This window comes from Cucurbitaria berberidis (assembly GCF_010015615.1).
Source record: "Cucurbitaria berberidis CBS 394.84 unplaced genomic scaffold K460scaffold_1, whole genome shotgun sequence".
NCBI classification, from domain to species: Eukaryota; Fungi; Ascomycota; class Dothideomycetes; order Pleosporales; family Cucurbitariaceae; genus Cucurbitaria; species Cucurbitaria berberidis.
This window is the reverse complement of record NW_024468935.1, coordinates 5,073,651-5,091,663: the sequence shown is the minus strand read 5'-3', so window position 1 is coordinate 5,091,663 and position 18,013 is coordinate 5,073,651. Positions and strand designations below refer to the sequence as shown.

The 18,013-nt window shown below is 51.5% G+C and overlaps 9 protein-coding genes across 9 annotated transcripts; 7 read left to right on the top strand and 2 right to left on the bottom strand.

Moving 5' to 3' along the window:
* The first annotated feature begins 1,771 nt into the window (after window positions 1-1,771).
* K460DRAFT_362157 (uncharacterized protein) lies at window positions 1,772-2,418 on the top strand. The gene is made up of 3 exons (XM_040932593.1): window positions 1,772-1,877; window positions 2,066-2,219; window positions 2,283-2,418. The coding sequence occupies exons 1-3, from the start codon at window positions 1,820-1,822 to the stop codon at window positions 2,407-2,409; spliced, it is 339 nt and encodes a 112-aa protein (XP_040793972.1). The 5' UTR covers window positions 1,772-1,819; the 3' UTR covers window positions 2,410-2,418.
* Window positions 2,419-2,728: 310 nt separating this feature from the next.
* K460DRAFT_271073 (uncharacterized protein) lies at window positions 2,729-3,929 on the top strand (the record flags this gene model as incomplete). Its single annotated transcript, XM_040927702.1, has 2 exons — window positions 2,729-3,175; window positions 3,237-3,929. The coding sequence occupies 2 exons, from the start codon at window positions 2,729-2,731 to the stop codon at window positions 3,927-3,929; spliced, it is 1,140 nt and encodes a 379-aa protein (XP_040793971.1).
* A 186-nt stretch (window positions 3,930-4,115) lies between these two features.
* K460DRAFT_401428 (uncharacterized protein) lies at window positions 4,116-4,857 on the bottom strand (the record flags this gene model as incomplete). The annotated part of the gene is made up of 2 exons (XM_040936418.1): window positions 4,116-4,644; window positions 4,736-4,857. The coding sequence occupies 2 exons, from the start codon at window positions 4,855-4,857 to the stop codon at window positions 4,116-4,118; spliced, it is 651 nt and encodes a 216-aa protein (XP_040793970.1).
* Window positions 4,858-5,112: 255 nt separating this feature from the next.
* K460DRAFT_303610 (CoA-transferase family III) lies at window positions 5,113-7,198 on the bottom strand. The gene is made up of 3 exons (XM_040929950.1): window positions 6,746-7,198; window positions 5,607-6,690; window positions 5,113-5,551 (listed from the first exon to the last, which is right to left on the bottom strand). The coding sequence occupies exons 1-3, from the start codon at window positions 7,057-7,059 to the stop codon at window positions 5,192-5,194; spliced, it is 1,758 nt and encodes a 585-aa protein (XP_040793969.1). The 5' UTR covers window positions 7,060-7,198; the 3' UTR covers window positions 5,113-5,191.
* Window positions 7,199-7,460: 262 nt separating this feature from the next.
* K460DRAFT_329427 (DUF1446-domain-containing protein) lies at window positions 7,461-9,725 on the top strand. The gene is made up of 5 exons (XM_040930740.1): window positions 7,461-7,574; window positions 7,629-7,882; window positions 7,931-8,203; window positions 8,257-8,609; window positions 8,666-9,725. Exons 1-5 carry the CDS (start codon window positions 7,490-7,492, stop codon window positions 9,699-9,701), a joined length of 2,001 nt encoding a protein of 666 aa, XP_040793968.1. The 5' UTR covers window positions 7,461-7,489; the 3' UTR covers window positions 9,702-9,725.
* An 87-nt stretch (window positions 9,726-9,812) lies between these two features.
* On the top strand, window positions 9,813-11,272 carry K460DRAFT_362153 (uncharacterized protein). The gene has a single exon (XM_040932592.1). The coding sequence runs from the start codon at window positions 9,991-9,993 to the stop codon at window positions 11,116-11,118; it is 1,128 nt and encodes a 375-aa protein (XP_040793967.1). The 5' UTR covers window positions 9,813-9,990; the 3' UTR covers window positions 11,119-11,272.
* An 80-nt stretch (window positions 11,273-11,352) lies between these two features.
* Window positions 11,353-12,030, top strand: K460DRAFT_351329 (uncharacterized protein; the record flags this gene model as incomplete). The annotated part of the gene is made up of 1 exon (XM_040931569.1): window positions 11,353-12,030. The coding sequence occupies one exon, from the start codon at window positions 11,353-11,355 to the stop codon at window positions 12,028-12,030; it is 678 nt and encodes a 225-aa protein (XP_040793966.1).
* An 830-nt stretch (window positions 12,031-12,860) lies between these two features.
* Window positions 12,861-14,292, top strand: K460DRAFT_329422 (uncharacterized protein). The gene is made up of 2 exons (XM_040930739.1): window positions 12,861-13,418; window positions 13,468-14,292. The coding sequence occupies exons 1-2, from the start codon at window positions 12,950-12,952 to the stop codon at window positions 14,196-14,198; spliced, it is 1,200 nt and encodes a 399-aa protein (XP_040793965.1). The 5' UTR covers window positions 12,861-12,949; the 3' UTR covers window positions 14,199-14,292.
* Window positions 14,293-14,871: 579 nt separating this feature from the next.
* Window positions 14,872-17,867, top strand: K460DRAFT_274383 (putative histidine kinase-like protein M3YPp; the record flags this gene model as incomplete). The annotated part of the gene is made up of 3 exons (XM_040927952.1): window positions 14,872-15,362; window positions 15,417-17,673; window positions 17,730-17,867. The coding sequence occupies 3 exons, from the start codon at window positions 14,872-14,874 to the stop codon at window positions 17,865-17,867; spliced, it is 2,886 nt and encodes a 961-aa protein (XP_040793964.1).
* Between the last annotated feature and the right edge of the window lie 146 nt (window positions 17,868-18,013).

Genomic DNA, 18,013 nt, shown 5'->3' with positions numbered 1-18,013 from the left:
GCAAGAGACTGGATCGAAGCGTAGCTTGTTCTCGAGGATGACTAAGGGCGATGACGATGTAGCCGAGTCTGAGAAGGAAAACAACAGCTCTACTTCTATCTTTGGACAGACGAATGGAACGCAGACCCCACCCAACAAGCCTTTCCAGTTCTTCGACTTTGGTGCTGCTGGATCGAAGACAGCTCCGCCCAAGTCGGACACATTCGCCGGCGATCAGACATTCAAGCCTGGAAGTCCGATCAAATTTGGGAATGCTCCAGCTACTGAGAAGAAGGATGCTGCACCAAAATTCATGTTCCAACCTGCGACTCCGTCGGCATCTGAGCACTCAACGACACCCGCAAAACCGCCTCCTACAACGCTCTTCAATTTCACCTCGACTAGCGGATCATCACTACTTATGCCAAATTCAGGCATCTCGGGTCCTGGGTCCGTCGCCTCCTCTGTATTCTCCTCACGCGCGGGCACACCGCTCTCGGAAGCCGATAATAGCGCCGCCTCCGCCGCTGAGGATGATGAAGAGGGTGGCAAGCAGGAACAGGTCGACTTTGCAAGGCTCACCGAGGAAGAGTTGGAAGTATTAGACATCATTTTCCATGCTGAGGTAGCCCTCGCCAAGCAGGCAGTCGACACGGGCGATGGTTCAAAGACGTGGGCTAACGTCGCAAAAGGCCCACTCTGGATACTCAAGGATAAGGTTACAGCCAAATGCTTCGTAAGAATTCGCATTTCCAGTGGTGCCACGCCACTTAACTACCAGATTTTGCCCGCCCTGCAAGCAACTGTCACGGGCAGCAGTAAGAAGCAGGTAGTAGCTACGATGCCTAAGAAAGAAGGGGGACTGAGCCAGGTGTACTATGCTGTTAAGACGCCCGAAATCGCCGAAGAGTTCGCGAGCAAGTACAACGAGTCCCTGCCTTCAAACTAGGCATGTTCATTACTACAACCACCGCTCCCGTCCTAGACGTGATGTAAGATGGCAACTGGCTAGTCTTACATCTATCAATCAGGCGGGTCGCTCCTGCCCCCCTTTCTCTGTTTTTTTCGATTATCTTTGTACCCCCCCTGCCTGTAGCTATGTTCACACAAAATTGGCGCGTTTTGTTTTCTCATCTTGTGGATCTTTCCCGGCGGGTGTTGAGGCATTTGCAATGCATGGCAACGGTGTACTGGGATGGCTCTTTTTGTTTGCGATATATGGGTGGGGCTGAAGCAACATTAGCAGGCAGGGTTTTGTATGTATAGTATACTGGAAGTTATAATGCATTGGGCGAACTGGAATCGTCATTTCCGCCTAATCAAGAAGAAGTTCTTCTCTGTTGGTCGTGACACTGTTTTTGTGTTACGACGCTGCGTTGCACTGGTTGACGAGTTGGCCGTTCACACCGAACTTTACTGTGGCGACGTAACTTGAGCACGACAAGCAGCCTGTCACTTGATATTGAAACTTTATTTGGAGCCTCGCAGCAAGCATCCGCATCTATCCCGGATTGGCTTCTCTTGGGCTTAGGCCTCCCAGCACCGCGCTCTGTACGAGCTCTGTACGAGCTTATTCCGACTATCAGCCTGTTATACGATTTGAAGGTGGCGCTATTAACTGAGTTCGAGGGTCTATGTAACATTGCGCGATGATAACGTGATCTTATCCCGATCAACTAATGGGGGCTGTGTAAGCGTGAACTGAAGTACAGGGATGTATGCTGTAAGTAAATATAGATGGCTTTATCCGGAGTATATATATATATTGAGCGTCACCACACTCAGGGAAGAGCATCAACCTCACCATTATCTGCCAATCTTCCAACTCACCTCCAGGATCATGAAGGCAGTCCTTGCCCTCTCTCTTCTTACATCCGCCGTCAGCGGTAGTGTCGTCTGGTACGCAACCCTAAATAAAACTGAATGCTCTCTGTCGGGTTCTGCATCGAAGACATTTAGTGTGCCCAAAGTGCAGGCTGGGACGCAACGACAGGTACTACGTTTTCTGAAAAAGATTGTGCTGACTTGCCGTAGTATGTGATTTACTGCTTCAACTACTGTACAAAATACTTATCTGTGCCACAAGTCTCGCTCTCTACGGAGCTTAATGGCCAAGGGATACGAAAATCTTGGGTCGTGGACCGCTGGAAATGCCACAATCTCGCCGAGGACGGCATCGATAACCAAGCTTCTTGGGCTTTTGTTGATGCTGGACTAGCCAACGGATGTGACTTATATGAGTAAGTAGGAATGTTTTGGTGGGCCGAAGGTCGCGTTTCGGGATCTTGTGCTGATGAGTGTAGCGATGCAGATTGTAAAGGGAGGAGTTTGTTTGTGAAGAAGAACAATTCGAATATCCTGGGCCCTGGTCCGGTGAATCTTACGGATTATAATTTTGACAATATCGCTAGTTCATTCTCTTGCGTCTGAGGTGGAGGGAGGGCGAAGGCTGAAGGACGAAGGACGAAATTTCTAGTTCATGTTTGAAGATGTTGAGCTGAAAGGGCATTGAAGCAATGATGCCTATTCTAATTCTCGTTCTGTATACCACTCCCAAGATGCTGTGAAGTTACCCAGGTGTTCTCCTACTCTGGGCTGCGGCTGCGTTGCCGCTATGGCTTCATGATGCCTGCGTCACATCCATTCGCTAGCGCCATGCATGCCCGTGTGCCCGTGGACCTCGTCTCGCATTATTTGCCCAGCACTCGACACGTCATGCCTCTCTAACAAGGCCCTCCTCGGCGCAGATATGGACGCGCCCTCGATACAACTACATCTTGAGCTGCGCGATACCGTCGTCAAGGCGCTCGCAACGCGTCGCCCGATTCTCCACCATCTCAACGCCGACACGTCGTGGCTCCTGCAGATTCCGCGCCCGGCGAACGCTGTGAAGCATGGCAGTCGGATCTACTACAATGTGCTGATTGATCCGTGGTTTGTGGGCGGACAGTCGGATGTGGGCAAGTGGTTCAGCCAGCAGTGGCATGCTACCGAGAGCGCGGTGAAGAGCATCGCCGAAGTAGATGAATTGGCAAGGCAGGTGGAGATACTTGCGGGAGGTCTGAGATTAGGCAAGGGGAGGAGCGAGCCTGAGACGCTCGTTGATGCGGTAGCCATTTCCCACGAGTTCACGGATCATTGTCACAAAGAGACGCTGTTGGAAGTGCATAGAGACGTGCCAGTCTTCGCCACAGAGGTAAACAAACACACAAAGGAATTTTACAACGACGGACCTCAGATGCTGACATGGAGTGTAGCAAGCCGCGAACCTCGTATCCTCGTGGCATCACTTCCGCACAGTCATCACGACACCTACCTTTCTCGATGATGCCGACTGGCGCACCTACTCGCTCTCTCCTCTGCCATCATGGCTCAGCATATCGCGCCTTACAGCCGCCGGCGACTCACTATTCTACCACTCCGCTCTCCTCATCACCTTCGCGACACACCCCTTCCTCTCGCACGCAACGCCCAAGAAGCGCTCCTCACTATCTATACACGGCGACGGCGTCGAAGACTTTTCTTCGAGCACAAGCGGAGAAGAAGCGGAATGCGTAATATATACACCACACGGCATACCCCATACCGCCCTTACACCAATCGCGCAAGCGGACCCACCACTACATACGCTCGCCTTTCTTCACGGCCTGCACGACGTCTCTATATCTGCCGCGCAACAGCTGAACCTCGGCGCCAAGAACGGCCTGCGGGCGCAACGGATACTGAAGGCGAAATATTGGGTCGCGACACACGACGAGGTGAAGAAGGGAGGGGGATTCATATCCTGGTTCCTACAGCGCAAGATCTGGACGCTGGAGGATGCGCTCAAAGCAGCAGCTGCTGACCTTGATGGTGAAGATGCGCATATGCACCGACACAGACACGACGACGAGTTTGAAGACGTCCATTTCCAAGACATGCGTAATGGGGAGAGCAGGATTTTGGAATAAGACGAGCCCCTAAGAGAGCAGGTGGAGGAAGAGCAGTAAACACCTTTCATCGCAACCTTGCATACATGTTAGCAGGCATTGAGCGTTATTCTTCTTCAGAGCATAAGTCTAGGCAATATACCCAGGAAGTCTGTCAGCGTTACCCCATCCAATTTGTCCGTTGCCCGACAATATCCCCAACAAACCTCACACGTACTGTCCGTAGATCCAATATCCCGGATCTCGCCATTTCCCATTCAAAAACACAGGCTCCTTCTCTTCCTTCCAACCCACCTCCTTGAACCCAATCTTCTCTAGCACGTGTTTACTCCCCGGGTTGTCCTGGTCAGCGCCTCCTTCTACATAAAAGAGCTCCTCGCCCTTTTCTTTCTCTTCCGCTACTGATCTAGCGTATTCAGCTAGGAGCCCTTTCCCTGCCTCTGTCGCGTAGCCTTTTCCCCAGTGCTGCTTGAAAAACGCGTAGCCTATTACGCGGAGGTTGATCGGTTTATATGTGGACGAACTCTCCTGCCCCGGAATTGGGGGTGGTAGCATAGCTGGACCCGAGTGTTGCTGACGCAGACTGATACTGCCGACATGGTCCCCTGGATCTGCTTCGGTGCCTTTGCTAGTGGGTGTTTTGGCGAAGCAGGAGTAAAAGATGTTGTTGTATTTTGTCTTGTGCTCGAGCATCCACTCGCGGCTTTCGGCGAGGGTGTGGCACTTGCCATGGAGACTAGACTCACCCTTTTAGCTTTTGTATGTGAAGGTGTAGATGCCCACGTGAAGACGGCGGTTAAAGTCTCGTTCGTTGCAAGGACGCTCACCTCCATGCTGTTGCTTCATCGTTGGACCAATTCTCATGGAACCATTGGACGTGCTGAGAGCCTTCTGACGTATCTGTGAGGCGGATAAGGAGCAACCTTGGGGTCTCAAAAATCGAGTTCATGATGTGATGGATTGGGTGCTAGGTAGTAGAATGAAGCTTTATGGGTCTGCGAGGACGACGAACTTGCAGCTTACCGGAGCGTTTGAGTCATAGATGTTGCAGCCTCGCTCGTGTCATCTTACGCCTGCTCAACGATCCAGATGACCGCGCAGGCACGTGAGAGCGCGGGAACGTGTCGCGCATGGGGTGACTAAGCACCATCTCCTTTGCCCTATTCGTCAGTACTTCATAATGATCCTTGCACACATCTAGTTTACGAGGACTGAGTCAATTTTCGATTTCGGATTAACCCGCTAACGCCGAGCGAGTCTGCCTACTACCTCCACTTACTGGCTTATGCAACGATTTCACACATCAAGTCATTCGGCCACCTGGGCTGATCCACCCCGTGGCCTCTTGTGCCGACATTATACCTCAGCTGCACCTTTCCTTCAGGATATCGAATGATTGGCTTTATGCATCTAATGTCTTTGCCAATCGCGCCGGAATGTCGGTCTTCGAAGAAGTCCGGATTAAACAGAATATGGGCAGAGTTGGTCTTCAGCATCTGCAGGAAGCGAGGAAGTGAGTAGGCCATGTTGTGGTGGTGACGGAACACTTGTCTGCCATTGCGGGTCCAGACATCTTCCCATACTTCTTGCGGGTAGACGCCGACGCTGTTAACGAGCCATTGAGAGTAGTAGTTCAGGGCGAGCTGTGTATCCCAATGTCAGACTGCAACGTGTAAAACGTAAGTGGGCTCCACTTACATCGACCTTGTACGAACCCCCTTCGACTCCACGTCGCAAAATAGCATTCAGCACTGCAATGACACCCACGGTACCCGTGCAGTAGTCGCTGTTCGGAAAGACTGGGGTGACGGGCTCATCGTTACCCATCGCTCGACCAAACTGTGTCGACACACCGCAGCATGCATCCGAGATTTGTTGCCATCCACTGCGGTACGCCCAAGGTCCATTCCAGCCATAACAATTCTCACGGACAACAATCAACCCCAGCTCGCGATCCTTGGTGAGCTCCAGCAGACCGTCCAAAGAAAAGCCATACTTGTCTAGTACTGACGGCCTGTAGCCTTGGACTACCACATCTGCCTCTTGAACAAGCGCGCGCAGCTTCTCTCGGTCCTCTTCCTTCCGGAAGTCGAGGTATGCATTCCATTTCCCCCAATTGAGATCAATGTGCAGATTCGACATGTCAGTGATGTGTTCAGCTGTTACTCTCATCACGCTCGCACCAAGCTCCGCCAATCCGCGGGTGACGGCAGGTGCAGCAATAACCCGCGTCAAATCGACTACCTTGAGTCCGGCGAGCGGTCGCCGTGCGTAAGTCTCAATAGTGCTGGGCCACCAACTTGGCGGTTGTTTCTCGTTCTTAACGGCGTGGATCTCGTAGAGCCCAACATGTGCGTTTGCCTTCCCGTGCTCACTTTGCTTGAACTCCTCGGGGGTCCAGCAAATGGTTCCAGCCTGTTTGTACACATCTGAAGCCAGACGTTGCATCTCTTGCGAGTCAATCTGCTCGAGCTTCTCTTCGAATGGAGCCCATGACTCTTCAGGGGAAGCCACATCTTTGTTGTAGGGAAGTCCAATGCTGTCCAGCGTAGGGTCAGGGTTCATTGAGCCGTGAAGGTGGAAGTATCGCCCATCTTTGCAACGGTAGATGTTCGTTGCGGAGCTGCGGTACAGACTGCTGTTACCGTTGTGTAGATCGCAATCCTTGAAGTACTTTTCATACGCTGCTTTGCCTTGTGGGGACAGAGCGAACCCCACGTTCTCTCCTGCTGGATCGATTGAACTGAGTACAACTGACATGATGAAGAGCTGAGCATGATCGCTTGCAGATCGTCAACAACATTGGGTACGAGCGAGTGGGCGAGAGCTGTACTTACGTGTTGATAACAGCCTCCTGAGGTTGCAACCCATACTTTCTCTTCAGAAGTACGTTTATCATTGCAGCTTCTAAACCTTTCAAAGCTGAAATGCTTTCAGCAAATCGCCAGTTGATGGGAATACAGGGCTTATCGTTCCCTTCAAACCGCACGCTTCTCGCACATTCTTCGATTTCTTTTGGCAGCGTTGAGGCAATGAGCGAGTTGTTTAGGATGCCATCTTCGAAAACTCGTTGGGTTTGCTGAGGGATAGAGTATGATCTCTCCTTGCCATTGACAGCGTCTGCCAAACCGCTGGGTCCGTTAGTTGCCATATCTCTTTTTTGTCTTCCTAAAGTTTTCGGCCTTTGCAAAGTGAATTCTTGGGGCAATCTCGGAGAATATTTACTCTCTGGAACGGCGTTAAAAGGTTTCAAGTAAAATACCCGAGGTCGACTCGCGGTAATGATAAACCGATTCGTAAGAAGTAAGAAGTACAGCTAGTTAAATGGCTATCCTCATTGCCGAAACTGACCGACGGTTCAAGCGAGTATCCACTCTACGTAAGTCCTAGCCGGCCCCTCGGCTGAGTCGTACAGATCGACTAGAATAGAACCAATCATGAACAAGGAACTCCTCGCACTTGCCTTGCAGTGGAACATCGGTGTTGTATTTGAAGATGCGACGCTGTCACTACACTAACCGAAAATAACTTTCCCAATAAGTAACTTGCCCGTTCCTCATCCAGCATTTCACAACAAAAATATGGGTTCCTCAAATTACAGTACGAGATGGACCGACCAGCGAGGGAAGAGGCAGGTTCGAATAGCAAATTGTTCAGGGTTTAAGGGTATGGCACAGAATCTTGATCCTCTGCACACCAACGATACTAAGTAGAACACAGCTGATCCTGGGTACCATATGCGATATCAAGCCGAACTTGGGGACGTAGACTTCATCACAGGTGACTACCTCGCTGAAGTCAACATCGCTGAGAATGCACAAGCACATGCAGCAGGTAACCACCCAGGATGGGAAAAGACAGCATGGGACGGTATCGAGCAAAGTATCGATATATTACACGAAAAGCGGATCAAAGTGGTCGTGAATGGAGGTGCACATAATCCCAAAGGACTAGCAGAGAAGATTCAAGAATTAGTAAGTAACAGTAAGGCTGTGGATTGATGCATCTGACACGCCATCGAGGTCACAAGCAAAGGCTACAATCTGAAGGTAGCGTATGTACAAGGCGACAATCTGTACGAAGAGATGAAAGATATTCGAGAAAAAGGACTACCGCCTCACCTTGATTCTGACAATAGCGATGTCACGATTGCAGACCATGCGCTCGACTTGATTGAGAAGGATGACAAACCTATCGTCAGTGCAAATGTCTACCTTGGAGCTCGCGAGATCGTGCGGGGTCTGGAAGAAGGGGCGGACATTATAATCGCAGGACGTGTTGCAGATGCCAGTCCGGTATGCGCAACCCGTAATTCTACTGTCCTCCACCTGACTAACGCTTAAAACAGGTCATCGGGGCTGCCTGGTACTGGCACTCGTGGAACGACACAGATTACGACTGTCTAGCGGGAGCACTCATAGCTGGGCACCTGATTGAATGCAGCGGCTACGTAACCGGTTCAAACTTTGCGGGCTTCTACGAGTATCCGCTTGACGACTTGTACGACATCACCTTTGGTATCGCCGAGGTGGAAAGAGATGGGACTAGTGTGATCACAAAACATGACGCAAAGAATGGTTTTGTTACTGAAGATACGGTGAAGTGTCAGTTTTTATATGAGTTACAGGGCAATATCTACTTGAACAGCGATGTGAAGGCGATACTGGACGATGTCCAAGTCAAGGCGGAAGGCAAGAATCGGTACGCATTCCAAATCTCGATCATTCTATATTATAACATGCTCATAACCTCATCAGGATCCGAATCTGGGGTATCAAAGGCGCACCACCGCCGCCCACGACGAAGCTTGCCATATTCTACCAGGCCGGCTACCAGTCTGAGATAGTTGTCAACGCTACTGGTTACGCCACACAGGAAAAGTTCGATCTCTGGGAAAGAATGCTCAAGTATGGCCTCAAGCGACTCAATCTCTTGGATAAGTTCGATATCCTCGAGTTCCAACGTCTTGGTGTACCTGAACCAAACCCGAGAAGCCAGCTTCGGAGTACGTCCTCCTGCCGAATCTTTGCGGAAGCCAGCGACCCTAATGTGAACCTCGGGTTGGCGAGTGTACTCAGCGAGTTTGGGATGCAACACTATTCAGGCTTTCACTGCACTGCAGATCTTCGTACTGCTGTTCCGAGATCGTACATCTCCTACTTTCCGGCGATATATCCACAATCTTCCCTGACAACCTCGATAAACATATTGGAACCCTCAACGTCTCCAAACGCTTTGCAAACACGTTCTATCCGTACCACGCCACCACCAAAATTTGAAGAACTTGCCAAACGTCAAAACTACGAAACATCGAACGCAGTCGAAATTTCTTCGTTCGGTCCTACCACACGCGCACGACTGGGTGACATAGTCCTTGCGCGCTCCGGTGACAAAGGCGGCAACGCAAATATCGGGTTCTTCATCCCCACTGCACTACCATCCTCCTATCCCCAGTCCTCGGTTATCTACACCGAAGCATGGGACTGGTTACGCACGTTCCTCACAATTCCAAAACTGAAAGAGCTGTTTGGGGAAAGCTGGAGTGACAAGTTTCACGTGGAGAGGGTCGAATTCCCCAAGATCTATGCAGTGCACTTTGTGGTGTACGGAGTGCTAGGTCGAGGTGTCAGTGGGAGCAGTAGGCTTGATGCTTTCGCAAAGGGAATGGGCGATTGGCTGAGAGACGTGGTCGTTGATGTGCCGACCAAGTTCATCGATGGGAGGCAGAAGAAAGCGGAAAGTGGGAGATATGCGGCGGGACGACAAACAGTATTAGTGGGACATAGATTGTAGTGAAGAAGGGGTGGAGTTGCTGACATAATGTAAATTGGTGTTGAATAGAAGGCGCCAAGCAACCATGACGTATTGAATTCACCAACGAAGACAAGTGACGCTCTGTGCAACAGCACAGCCACAACCCTTCCATGGTAGCATAAAGTAGCAGCACTCACAACACGCTCTTTATCTGCGACTTGACGCCAGCTTGGTTGCAATAGCACAGCTGCTAACCGTCGACTAACAGCCAGTCGACTACTTCACCCAAGGCATCAGCTGTAGCTCATATCCTCACTGTCTAGCAAAGATGTTTAAGAAGCTGAAAGAGAAAATCAAGGGAGACGAAAGCTCCACAGGCGGAACTGATCAGCAGCAGCTTCATTCAAACAATCCCTACTATCAACCTCCCCAGACACAACAACAACAGCACCCCACCCCAGCAACCGAGAAGTATCAAGCTCCTCCGGGGCCGCCACCAGGGCATGGATCCTTGGAATCAGACTACAAACCTCCTTCAGGACCACCACCTTCTCACTTCCCTCAGCAACCGCCGCCAAGCTGGGATCCCCCACCTTATCACGACTGGACCGTTATCCCCGACACGGCTCTGCTACCTCCTCCACCATCACTTGGTTATGATAACTCTCCAACCGCCAACGCTTCTGCAGAGGAGGGCGACCGCGCGCTGGCGTGGACTCAAGCGAACCCATTGTGGCCGCCGCAGAATGTAGCACCCAGCACCCACGCTGCCATTCAGAATGGACAGTTAGCCTTGCTGAAAGCTCCAACCTACATTGGCGATCTGATTCCGCAGCCGCAAGCAGGCCACTGGAGATGTCGTACCCACGCCCAGTGCAGAGACTCAAGCATCCTCACAAACCTTCCATTGTACTCAGTGTTCTGGGACTCACCGCTCAACACGCAGCGATCGAAGACAATTTATTTTGAGCTCAAAGTAACGGGTATCGGCCGTGGTGGCTTGTCTCTCGAGGAAGCAGACGCCGGTATCGCTATTGGCTTCGTCGCACCGCCCTATCCGACCTTCCGGCTCCCTGGCTGGGAGCGCGCGAGTCTCGGCGTACACGGTGATGATGGCCGGAAATATGTGAATGACCCTTGGGGCGGGGTTGACTTCACCACCAGCTTTAAGCCAGGTGAGACTGTGGGGATTGGCATAACGTTTTCAATTCCAAAAAACCCTCCTTCATATGAGCAGACACAACAGGGCACGTTGCTGGACATTGACGTATTCTTCACGCGCAACGGGAAGAAGGAGGGAGGTTGGGATGGCAATGAAGAGCTTGATGCTCGTAGCGAGGGAGGAAATGTTGGACTGAGGGGAGAGTGTGATCTATTTCCAGCAGTTGGCATTTTTGGTGGAGTCGACTTCGACGTGTTCTTTCACCCCTCGCAGTGGTTATTCAGACCGTACTGAGGAGTGGAATGAGAGTCTCGTAGGTTCTTGTTGGGGTAAAGCTACGTGGTGGCTTGCGGTAAGAGTCGTAATAGAATCGAGCGAAAACCTCACCTGCACCTTCTATAGTTCTATCACCCTAATGTCCTATATATATCTTTACCTTCGTCTACCACACCATCTATCTTTCGCAATACTTTGAGAATCTCGACGCCAAAGCCCTCCAGACGACCTGACACAAAGGAACTAGTCAGTATGGCAGGCGCGCCCCAGGATTTTGGCCAGCCCTACGTCCTCGAGGACTTCCTTCCTGTCGAACAACCGACTACTAGCACATTACTCTGCGCCATGTGCCACAAAGAATCCTCGCGCCAGCGCTGTAGCGGATGCAAGAATGTCAAGTACTGCTCTACCGACTGCCAATCGAGCCACTGGGCAACCCACAAACTTCTCTGCAAGGCCTTTGTTGATACGCAAGATACACGCCCCAGCCCCAAGAGCCGACGAGCCCTCTACTTCCCGACCGATGTTGCTCGACCACGCTTCATCTGGCTCGAATACAACATCGATGGAGCGCCGCTTGATATGCAGAAATGCTTCCCTACTACGCCGAAGGAGGAAATTAAGACCATCGGGTTCTACGACCGCTACCTGCCGTATTGGATTCAGCTTTCTTATGATAGCAACCTGCACAGCCAGCGCATTCTCAGTAAGAACATGAGCATTGGACACGCATTCCGCGGCCCTGTTGTTGCGCTGGCATATGATCCGGAGTCGGGACTTGGAAAGCCGGCGTTGGATGTGGATACTACAATCCTGGGAGCATTGAGGGAGTATGCTAAGCTGAGAGAAGAGTATCATGGGCCTATCTTTGTGGAGCAGCCTCAGCACAGGTATAGCGATGAGGAGTGGAAGAAGATCGTGCGCCCATAATCCCAGTAGCATGGCTACGGAGTGCTAGAGGATTTTATTCGGAGGAGAACGGGTCTTGGGATATGGTGAGGGGGTTACTTTTCAATCATACTTCTTTCTCGTAGTCAATGAAAGTACCTTCACATAACTCGTGATAGCTCAACTAGGGCATAGACTTTTGAAATCCTCTCTCAAACCGCAGTCAATGACAATGTGATAAGTGTTTGATGCGTGATACGCTACAAATACTAATCAAGGGAATGTGTTACTGGAAATAACTTCTGAATCCAAGCTTAAGCCAACAAAGGAGATCGGGTTGAAGCGGGTTTGCAAGCCGCTGAACATGTTGTTTTAATGTAACAGTACTGGGGAGGAGTCCAATACAACTAACTACTCATGGAGGAGGCGGTCTTGTAAGTGCTTCGAGAGTACTGTAGATTGCGCAGTAGCTGAAAGTACAGCACCTAGGTAGCTGCCTGCAGGAAGAGGCTGAGTAGCTAGAAATAGGACAGCGCATTGTCTTTCAGCGAGCCCCATGCTTGGCCGACTCCACCATGGCAGAAAGTGTCTCCGCATACAGTATATCTTATGTGAGAAATTACCTATCCAAGTAGCCAAAGTTTCCTCTTCCAAGACTTGCACACGACACGAGCAAAGCGCGTCGTGAGCTGGGAGGATTAGTGGCGTTGGCTGGTACGGCTTTGCAGCTGTGCCTGAGTGAGATCGGAAAGCCCTGGAGGGCTGAGGTGCATGCATTGCGCAACGACAACGCAATAGAGCTTAATATATTTAGGTGCCCGTGTAGCTGGATACCATGTGTTCAGTATTGCGCTCAAATTATTTTCCATCCGAATTTGGGTGAATCTTATATCGTCATTCGACTCTACACGCTTCAACCCTTTGTGCTCTCCCTGCTCGTTCCTTTCGGTCGATCTCTAGCATGGCTTCAGTCGCGAGCACCGGTCAAACCGCGACAGCAGCAGCGACAGTTACTGGCACCAAGGCGGCACATATCACATGCACCGAATTCCCAGTCCAGGAACAACATGTCGCCTCCAAGGGCTTCATCCCAACTCAAGCAGGAGACACGCGGTCTACCAAAGCTATTGAGATCCTCAAAATCATCGAAACTTACGGTCTAAACTACGAACGTACCGGGACATGGGATGGCTTCGATACTTTTCTCCCGATAGTCAAAGGCAAAGTGGAGCGGAAGGAACCAGTTCTCTTGCTCCTTCCGGGTTTCCCATTCAAGTCTCCAAACACGAAGGACAAAGTCCTGGGTGTATTACCTGATTTGGGTGAAGAGCTTGCGCTGAAGCACCTCAATGGGCTCGCCGAGAAAATCAAGGCAATCTATGAGTTTGGTGCAGAGGTGCATATTACCTCCGACGGGCTCGTGTATAATGGTGAGTGTCCCCGATGCTATGCAGCTCGTCAATGTTCTGATTCTGTTAGATCTCCTCGGAGTTTCAGATGAAACCGTCTGGAACTTTGGGCAAGCTGTGCGACAGATGGCTGCAGATAACAGCCTCCATAACCTTAGCTTCCTTCGCCTTTGGGATCTCTTGGCACACCCAGGCAACTTCCAGTCAAAAGAGTACTACCTTGCGCATTCTTCTTGCATTCGCCGCGAACTCAAGTATCGTTTTGGAGACCCCAAGTTCGAAGCTGACATGGCCAATACATCTACCAGCGACATGCAAATGACACACACCAAGTACCTCGAGTTCCTGTCGCAAGATCTTGCTCTGAACGGGAAGCATCTTGCCCTTTCATCGGAAGATCGAGCTGCTAACATTGCCAACACTGCGAAGGAGATGATGGGCCGGTGGAAGGCATTTTCGGCAGCGTTGGCAGCTGTTTCCACGGAGTATGTTAGGCTGTCGATCCACGACTCGGGAGGCAAAGACAAGCTTTCCATGGCGGTAATTCCGCAACAGGAGAAGGGTGCTTTGGGCGCAACACCATGGCACTCGACGCTCGTGGTTGAGCGAGATGGAGCGCTGCGAACCGTACAGCGACATAAAGTTGAACAGGAGACATACCAGCTAGTATATCGTCATGGACGACCGTACTTCTACCGCGCTAGATCCGAGGGCGGTGACGCTGAGGGCGAGAACATGACGTTTGAGAAAATGTATCCCAACGGTCTAGCCCTCCGAGAACGAAAAGCAGTCCCCGAATGAGACGAATGCAGAAGTCCACGATTGGCTATCGAGAAAGCGCAAGTTGGTAGTCAGTGAGGTCGCCTTGGTCGGGAACACCTATCTTGGGAACGTTCTGGAAATAGAATGGAAGACTCTATTTCCTACACTGTGACGAAGTCCCCATCATTGCTTGCACTTGCCACGTGCTGAATCTATACTACCGTCGTAGCTATTCAGTCGTTCGATGATGTCGGCCACTCGTCCCATGCTGCATGCGGAGAAGGCGACTTATCTTGTCAAGGCGCCCCTGCACACTCGTGGCCACGTCGAGAACAAAATTTGCCTAGAACAAAGAATTGTCAGTCAGAGCGTCGACCGATGGCTGCTGAGGGCTTTCACGTGTAGTACAGGTTACACAGACTGCTGCGGCTGTGGAGCAAGGACAATTTCGGCTTGGTAGAGTGAGGCCTGAACCATGGGTATCGTAACGGCAAAGTCTGGGCAACGACTGTGGAGACTGGACGTGTAGCCGTGAGTCGTCGCGTCGTCAAGGCTTCTAAGACCACATTGGAGATGGCGCCGGCGCGCCCGGTTCTCACCGAAAACAGATCCGTTGCTGTTGCACAAGAGATAGTCTCTCCTTGACTGACGACCAACATGCTACCGTCCCTCCTTCTCTCTGATGCGCCCGCAGACGTGGATGCCAACGCAGATGCCAACCCCGCCGCCCGATGACGGCCCTGGCACGACGCTGAATGCAGCCGACTGGACGGCTACACTGCCTCAGACCGATCATGTTCGCTTCTTTCGCAGTAGGGATTGGTCGCGCACCGCGCTGGGACCGCTGGAGACCTGGAGTCCAACACTGCGTCTCTTCACGAGCTTTGTCTTTGCAGACTCGCGGCCAGCCTGTCTGTGGTGGGGCCCGACGTCGAACCTCGTTGCCATCTACAATGAGCACTACGTTACCCTCGCATGCGCCGCTCACCCAAAGCTCATGGGATCCACCTTCAAAGAAGGCTATCCCGACCTTGTGTCCGGCATCCAACCATACTTTGAGCAGGCCAGGGACACAGGTGTCGGAGTGAATTACTCGTCGGCTGCGTCTCTGATTGTTGAGCGCAAAGGATGGCGGGAAGAGGCTTTCTTTTCGGGCAGCTTCGTGCCTGTAGGCGTGCCTGCCGAGGGATACCTGAATACTGTGTAAGTTTGGCACACCCTCTTTATCTGTTTTGTCGGTATTGACTTCCTGCTCAGGTACGAAGTTACTGTGCAGAAGCTGGCAGACCGCCGCACCTCCATGTTGAACACGCTCGCTTCAGTCCCCTCGCAAAGCGTCGAATCCGTATACGCCCACATTCTCGCGACGCTAGAGACCAATGCATCTGATGTTCCCCTAGCAATACTTTACAAACTGGAAGAAACTGCAGGATCCAACCTGTTGCAGCTGCAGGGACACATTGGGCTCCCAAGAGGTCACGATCTTATAGTAGCAAGCGCGACCATGGACAGCGACCAAGGCTTGATCCCTGACATGCGACGTGCAGGCTCAGCCACCCTGATTCTCGACTGTGATGAGCGTTTCGACTCGGTTTCGTGGAGAGGCTGGGGTCAGCGGTCCAAGAAAATTGCCATCGTGCCAATAATGAGCGCCTCCCGTCTGTTCGGATATCTAGTCTTCGGCACGAATCCATTTCGGCCGTTTGACGGCACATGCCAGCAATTCGTCCGAGACCTGAGTCGCATGGTATCCAGCATCGTGTCCTCCGCAGTTGAATCCGAGACCAACAAGAAGCGCCAAGAGCAACTAGAGGCAGACCTCGCTTTCAGTGACCTCAAATTGCGCCATCTTATAGACCATGCATCAGTAGGCATGTGCCACGTTGCCATGGATGGGAAAATGTTATGGGCGAATGATCACTTTTACAAGTTAGCTGGCAAACCTCCATCGGAGCATTCCGGCCGCCTGGCTTTCCTCGATGTTTACCACGACGAAGACCGCCGGAAGGCGGAGGAGTTATGGGAAGATCTTCTGAAAGGTGTGGACCGGATCGGCGTCGAACTTCGTTTGAAGCGCATGTATACACCGCCAGTAGGCGATCCAGAACCAGCTCAGCTTCAAGTGCTAGCTTTCCCTTACCGCGATGAGGCTGGTAGAGTGAGGTCCATCATGGCATGCACGACTGATATTAGTAGGTTGAAGTGGGCGCAAACATTCCAGGCTCGACTGGCAGCAGAAGCAAGAGAAGCAAAACGACAGCAAGAAGCCTTCATCGACGTCGTCTCACACGAAATGCGGAACCCCCTCAGCGCCATCGTTCATTGCGCTGACGCCATCTCTAATGCAGTAGAAGAATGCCGGGCCAAGCTCTTGCAGACTCCACAACCCTGCCTCGACATTTTGGAAGAGAATATGCAAAGCGCTAAGATCATTCTGCAATGTGCAAATCACCAAAAGCGCATTATCGACGACATTCTTACCTTGAGCAAACTCGACTCAATGCTCTTGTCTATAACGCCCGTCGCAGTCCAGCCCGCGCAGCTGATCGATTCCATCGTTAGTATTTTCGAAGCCGAGCTAAAGCACGACCGAATTGCACACAATATCAAATCCGACACGTCCCTCTCAGACTTGGGCATCGACTACGTCTACCTGGATCCTTCGCGAGTCACGCAAGTGTTTATCAATCTTCTCACTAACGCCATTAAATTTGTAAAGACGTCAAAGCAGCCGACCATCTCTATCCGCTTCGGGGCTTGCTTATCTGAACCCCGAGCCTTCTTTTCCAATAAAATGTTCTGGGCCTCGGAGCGCAACCAAGACGTAGACGTCACAAGCAGCCCAGAATGGGGCCCCGGAGAAGAAATTTACCTCATGTTCAGCGTCAGCGACACTGGGATCGGTCTCCAGACCACGGAAATCCACCGGATCTTTGAACGATTTAGGCAGGCGAACGTCAAAACTCATGTGAAATATGGCGGTAGTGGACTAGGTCTTTTCATCTCCAAGGAGCTCACCGAAAAGCAGGGCGGCGAGATTGGTGTTTCATCTATTCTAGGGCATGGATCTACCTTTGGATTCTACGTCAAGGCGCGTCGGGAAGAGAAACCAGGACCCCAGGCCCAGAGTGGGCTTTTGGACCCAAACACACACACGGACTCCTCACCTCAACAGCTACACGTTTTGCTAGTCGAAGACAACATCATTAATCAACAAGTTTTGAGCAAGCAGCTCAAAAAGGCACAATGTCATGTCAATGTAGCGAATCACGGTCTCGAGGCGCTGAATGTCCTGGAGGAACAGACTTTCGACATGGTCCTCATGGATTTAGAAATGCCTGTTCTCGACGGACTAGATGCAATGCGACAGATCCGGAAGAAAGAAATGGCGGGAGAGGGACTGTTGGGACGAGCTATAGGCTCCAGACCGAACATGAGCGCACGGCTACCCATTATCGCTGTCACCGCGAATGTGCGCAAGGAGCAGATTGATACGGCTATCACTGCTGGAGCGGTATGTTACACCCTGCTGACAACGTGGCGCGTCAACAAAAACTAATGTATGTGTAGGACCGCGTGATGCAGAAGCCTTTCAAAGCAGCCGACCTGGTACACATGATGAAGTCGCTGCTCCCACAAAAAGCGCCCTCGACCATCGACCCTCCAACGCCTGGCGTGGGCGAAAAGTCGGACGGCTTGATTCCTTAAATGGCGAAACTACCCACAAGCAGTATCACCCAGCTAGGTTGAGTCGGTGATACCACATCTCTAGTCGATCAACGCTGGGGGCCGGAAGCTACAGCACCGAATGAGCGTGTTGAAAATCTAGAGGAGCCAAAGTACTGCGGAATCAA